This window comes from Penaeus monodon, chromosome 1 (genome assembly GCF_015228065.2).
Source record: "Penaeus monodon isolate SGIC_2016 chromosome 1, NSTDA_Pmon_1, whole genome shotgun sequence".
NCBI lineage: Eukaryota > Metazoa > Arthropoda > Malacostraca > Decapoda > Penaeidae > Penaeus > Penaeus monodon.
Genome location: NC_051386.1, coordinates 51,004,928 through 51,011,511, shown reverse-complemented (window position 1 = coordinate 51,011,511; position 6,584 = coordinate 51,004,928). Strand labels below are relative to the sequence as shown.

The 6,584-nt window shown below is 36.5% G+C and overlaps 1 protein-coding gene across 1 annotated transcript; it reads right to left on the bottom strand.

The window, feature by feature from the left end:
* Positions 1–1,426: 1,426 nt before the first annotated feature.
* Positions 1,427–5,913, bottom strand: LOC119574274 (zinc finger protein 91-like; the record flags this gene model as incomplete). Its single annotated transcript, XM_037921462.1, is given in 1 exon segment — positions 1,427–5,913. A coding segment is annotated over 1 exon segment (4,050 nt), but the record flags the coding sequence as incomplete, so codon positions are not given.
* Between the last annotated feature and the right edge of the window lie 671 nt (positions 5,914–6,584).

The window sequence follows — 6,584 nt, the reverse complement described above, 5'->3', positions numbered from 1 at the left end:
CCCATGAGGAATAAGAGCTAGGCAATTAACCCTTTCCCGACGGGTGGCATGTACGTACATGCCATGGTGTATGTATGGCCATGTTATAATCATTGTAAAATATTATTTTTCTGCCACTGAAAATGTGATTAAGCAGTTTTTATCAATTTCTCATTTTTACTAGAAAAAAATAATAATAAATAAATAAATAAATAAAATAAAAATAAAAATAAATAAATAAAATAAAATACAACAAAACCTATGATTTCAACTCCATGATACCACACTGCTTATTTTATTCAGACTATAGAGCGAATAATGATCAACTATGGAGTCTACAGTTGAAAAAAAAAAAAAAAAAAAAAAAAAAAAAAAAAAAAAAGGAGTCTATATAACAACAAAAATATCCTTCAGTCTTGATTTATCAGGAAATATGGCAAATAGAGACTTTAGAAAATAATGATAACTGAAAATACAACATATGCTCTTAGTATTACGAAGAAAAGGCAAGGGATGCTGGTATTGGGCATGAGCGGACGCGCATGCTAGGGTGGCAGCGGGACCCGGGCCACTATGAATACTAACCATCAGGAAAGGGTTAACCAAGGGAATACCAAGCCCATGGCTCCTGGAGACTGCTCATGACTGACACAATGTCAGCCTTTCATCCTTTCAGCATGGCTCTCACACCTCAGGAAGTGGACAGAAGGGAATAAAGAAGAGAAGGAAAAGGAAAGGAGGAGAAGAAAAGACCATGCAAAAATTAGTTGAGGCAAGGGCTGGGGTCCAAGGTAGGGATGATCCCCTACTTTGGGCCCCAGTCTCTGTCTCCTAAGCCACTCCACAACAACAAGAAGCAAGGGAATAGGGTAACAAATCCAACTGCCACTACATCCTGAATCATCAACAACTGATGTTACAAAACATCTACCAGTATTGGTAGTTCCTAAAGCTAAACTAAACAATTTACAAACAGAACTACGAGATTGTGCAATAAAGGATGTTTTATCTTGGGTTACAGTATGAAATGCAGCAGTGTTGAATGGAACATTCAGGAGAAGGATTTCATTGATGCCTTGATATTCAATGTTTACTCTTCTTAATGAAGATCATGATGCCATAATTAAATGTTTACCAGTAAACTTCACTGCAGACAGTAGACTTTATATGTTATACAAGACCAATAACACGCTTTTGGTATGTATTCTTAAACATGAAATATCAATCAAATAAATCTTTGATTCCTTTGTTCCATACATAGCCTTCCATCTAATGTGACTTGTTTGGGTAACAGATATACTCTCATCACTAGTGTGATCTCACACAGTAATAAGCCAAACTGAATTATAAACATATAAACATTTTCCTCACACATACACACAGATGCATACATGCAAGCATACAGAACTAGTTCATATATTAGGAATAAATTAAAAGATTTTCTTTTTCTTTTTTTTAATCAACTTCCATAAATGTATAAAAGCAGTCTTATCGCACAATAAAAAATGATCATAACAGACAACTTTTACCATATCACTTAAAGACATATTTCAAATCTCTTATATATGGAAATTAGTTTTATAATATACAAAATCTATCATAAAATGTTAATGCTTTCTTATTTTGTAATAAATCAGTTTTACCAAAAATATGTATTCACTACAGAAACAACCACTGCTTAGTGACATGACTAGAATATTCAACACGTTCTTTACTTTGGAGGAAAATAACATTTACTATTACATCATTTACCTATTTCTAATGAACTTCTGTTTCCTTTAAAAATAAACAGAATAAATAAAACCACATTAAATTAACCAGCCACCTAAATGCACATGCTATAATATCTCCATACTGCAAGATATACCTGAACTGCAGATTTTATCAAGTTTTAGACTCCTTTTTCATACCTTTGCACCACATATTCAAATGATGTTTCAGCTTTGATGACCTAGTGAAAGTCTGACCACACAGTTTACAAGGATACTGCATTTCTGTTGTCTCTGGATTGTTTTCACACTCAACTTCACTAACAATTTTATTGCAAGAAGCACCCTCAACTGCATTCTTTCTTCTTTTGACTTTAACAGAACTTCCTGTCAATTTACAAATCTTAGTATGATTGCTCAGGTCAACCTGACTTTTAAAAATTTCATTACACAGTCTGCAACCATGTTCTTTTAAGGGCTTTTTAGTTCTGCTCATCATTCTCTTTTCCTTCTGTTCTATAGTTGGTTTTGTACTTAAACAGTTTTTTTCTCTTGTGTATGTATTACCACTATGAACCATTTTCTCTTCCTTTGTACCAGATCCTGTCCTTCCTTTTCCCAAATTTAATTCAGAATTTTTTTCATGGTGGCTGTCTCCTCTGCATTCTGTTTTTGATTCTTTTGTATCTTCTGCCTTTATAGGCACTTTCTCAACAGGCCAAACTTGCTCAAATTCTTCTTCATCACTGCTCATGACTTCTCTTTTAACATGGACCTCTTTCTCTTCACTATATCCATATGACCATTCATCATTTGACTTGTTGTGATTCATCTTCTGATGGAATGCTAAAGCTGAAGCCCTTCTGAAAACTATTCCACATTCTTCACAAACCTCTGTAAGGCTGCTGCTATGCTCTTTTAAATGATCTTTGTACAGAAGGAAATCCTCAAACAACCTACCACATTTACTACATGTGAACTGCTTCACTTTTTTGTCCACTTTTGTTGGAAGTCTCTTGTCCTCTTTCTCTCTCTTGGCACAGCCTTTGCTACCATCCTGCCTACTTTTTGGTTCTATTTCCTCATCACTGTCATCATGGTAGGGAATTTCCTCATCACTAACATCTGTGCTGTGATCACTTTCGATGTTCCAAGTACATTTCTGCCTGTGACTAGTCAAGAGAACCTGTCTCTTGAAAGTAGCACCACAGCTGCATAAAAATTCATTTTTAATATCAGTCTTAACCTTTCCTTTTTCTTTTTTTCTGTTTGCTTTATTACCCTGTTCATCATTACCCTTTTTATTGCTGATCTTTTCTTCAATACATTTCTTCATATGTTCCTTTAGCCTAAATGACTGTGTGTAAGATGCATGACATACATTGCATACATAAGGTTTTTCTCCTGTGTGGCGTAGCATATGAGACAAAAGGTGTGACTTCTGTTTGAATGATTGTTTACAAATATCACAACTAAAAGGTCTTTCACCTGAGTGGCACCTTAGGTGGATTTTCATGTATGAGGTTGAATACCTCCTTTCACATTTCTCACATGTTTCATAGATCTTTTCAGATGTTTTCCCCTTTTTCATCTTACTGATTTGATTTGGATCACTTGTTTCCCGAGTTTGGTTATCAGGATCAGTCGGGGTATTTCGTAGTGAATAAACATTTCCAGTCTTGACAACATCAGCATTGCGATCATGAACTGTCTTTATATGGCGTCTGGCAGCTGACCTCTGAGAGAAAGTCATCTGACAAACTCCACACTTAAATGCTCTTACACCAGTGTGTGTGTTCATATGATCTTTGAGATGAGTTATTTGTCTAAATGCTAATGGACATAAATTACACTTATAGGGCCTTTCACCTGTATGCATTCTCATGTGACTAAGGAGATTTGATGACTGTAAAAAGGCTTTGTCACACACTTTACAAACAAATACCTTCCTTCCTTGCTCATCATAGATGGCTTTTAACTTTCCTGCACCAACTTCCTTCTTTACTGCTGAGTGATGTGTATCCACAGTAAGTAAGTCTTGAATTTCAGCTTTCATATCAGCATTACCTAAAGGTTTAGCAAAATCAGTTCCCTGGTCTTCATTGGTACTTCTATCAGCATCTGATATCTGTGTACAACTTTCCTCATCACCTGCAGACATTACCTCGCTTTTCACAGTACCATCCTCTGCATCTGTAATCTGTATTATCTCTCTCTTGACAGAAAAATTGTCTGCTTCTGTAATTTCTATCTTTTCTGTTTTAATCTGGCCATCATTCCCAAAGTCACTGGAAACATTCTTAATGGAAGGATTGATAACAACAAAGTCTTTTTCTTCTCCGATCTTCACATTAATAACCATTCCTGAAGCATCATTACTAACTTCATCTGATTTGTGCACTGCTACCTTATGGAAATGCAAGGTAGCCTTACTACTGAAACTTTCTCCACATAACTGACAACTCCATCTGTCTTTAAAATGTACCAGCTTGTGTTTCTGCATACTACTTTTACTTTTATAAGTCATACCACATATTTCACAGGTGTATTGGCTAGATTCCATATGTGTCTTCATATGGTCTCTCTTAAAGCATTCATCAATAAAAGTCTTATCACAGATTTTACAGTAAAAGTTTCTCACCTTACATGCAGGTTCTAGTTTTGGTTTCTTTGCAGTAACTGGTGTTTCCTTATTGCATTTCTTTTTATGAATATTTAATCTTGAAGTCTGAGCAAAACTTGCATTACAATTGGAGCAAGTATATGGTTTTTCACCAGTATGAGTTCTGATATGGCCCCTGAGGTGAGGTATCTGTTTGAAGCCCAGACCACATATACCACAAAAATATGGTCTTTCCCCAGTGTGTTTTCTCATATGAGTATTATAGTTGGAGGAGGTTTTGCAGGACTTCCCACACTGCTGACAGTCATAATCTTTGCGCACTCTTACTTTCTTATCAATTTGTTTTTTCTTTTTAATCTTTGTCTTAACTAAAACAGAATCCTGTTCCTTAATTTTTTCTTGCTTTTCTTCTCCATCCATAAGCCAAAACTCCTTTGTTTTCTTCCTCTTCCTTGTAACTTCTGTAACCACTTTACTTTCATGCATAAATTGGGCTTGATCTTGATGTATCATGATTGGATCCTGAGCCCCTTCCTCTATTACATATGTTACTTCAGTAACAGGATCTAGGCCATCATCCCATACCAAGAGTCCTGAATTGGTTTCATGTACTTCTTCTTCAAGAACTATAGGGTAAGTCTGTACTTCAGAGTTGTGCTCCTCTTGTACAAGATGTGGATGACTCTGCTGCACTTTCTCATGGATTTCTTCATGAATAACTTGTGGGTAATCCTGTACAACTTCAGTCTGGTCCTGTGATAGGTGGAAAACTGGAGCTGCTGTCTGTGTGAACGTTGGTTCTCTACTATGCATACGATTCACATCAGAGACTAATGTTATTTCTCTTCCTGTTAAGGATGGTGGTATCACAATTAGAAGCTCCTCCCCATTTTCCTGGTGTGTTTCCCATACAGTCCCACTTTCCAAAGCCTTTTGTACTTGATCAGGGTCTGCAATGCTTATCACACTCTGAGATTCATTTTCAGCTTGTACTACTGTTTCATTATTACTGAATGAGGAATTGATTGGTGAAGATTCCAGAATTACATTCTCCTGTTGTTCTGTACAAACATTATGACTAGTTTCACTACTTACAAGTTGATCTTCTTGTACTTCATTAAAATATGTTTGCTTGCTTTGTGATGTAGTTAACTCAATTGACTCTGTTACATGTGGAATGTTTTCGAAGGTACAAGGTCTGTTCACTATTTCTTCCTTCTTAGCATATTGTTCTGTTTCTTTGAGTACATGTGCAGAAGCTGTAGCAGGGTCTACATTTGCTGTTACTTGATCAGTGGATGAAAGACTATTAACTCTATTTTCAGCTAGTGGATATACTGGCTGTTCATGTATTCTACGATGAAGAGATAAACTTGCTAATCTTGGAAATTCTTTGCCACATGTTTTACAAGGGAATGGCCCTCTAACTAAGTGAACACCACGATGTTTCTGAAGGGTTGCTTTCTCTCGAAAGCGAGCACCACATTCTTCACATGTATATCTTCTCTCACCTGTATGTATCATTATGTGAAACTTTAACCTTGTCATTGTAGAGAATGTCTGACCACATTCTTCACACTGATATGGTTTTTCCCCAGTATGAGTTCTCATGTGGATCACCAAATGCTTTTTTTCATAAGTTGCATGGTCACAAATCTTGCAGACATAGGGTTTGATGCCTGTATGCTTTTTCTTGTGCACATTTAATGAAGACCTTTGTGCAAAAGTTGATCCACACTCGTTACACTTAAAAGGCCGTTCACCTGTGTGTGTCCGTATGTGATCCTTCAAATGATGAATCTGTCTGAATGTCTTGTTGCACTCAGTACAAGTATGTGGTCTCTCCCCAGTGTGCACCATCTTATGTTTCTTTAAGTTTGACAGAGAATTACATACCCATGCACAATTTTCACACTGGTATGTCTTCACTTTCCTTTCTTTTTCTACCTTAATATCAACATCCATTCTATCACACATCTGGGGTGCTTCATTCTTTACAACCTCAGACTTTTCTTGGACAACAACAAATTCTGCAGCATACATATCACTATGTCCTCCAGAGGCATTTGGACCATCCTCCACAAGACTAACAGGATCATCAACAAGCTCCTCCTTGAGGATAATGTCTTCTTGAAGAAATCTCGTTCTCATCCTACGAGGGTCATTTCCCACTTTAAAGTTGCCTATACTATTTATGTCAACCTTCCTTTCATTTTCACAATCTTCACCTGCCCCCTGTTTTTGGCTGACAACATCTTCATGGCAAGCAACCT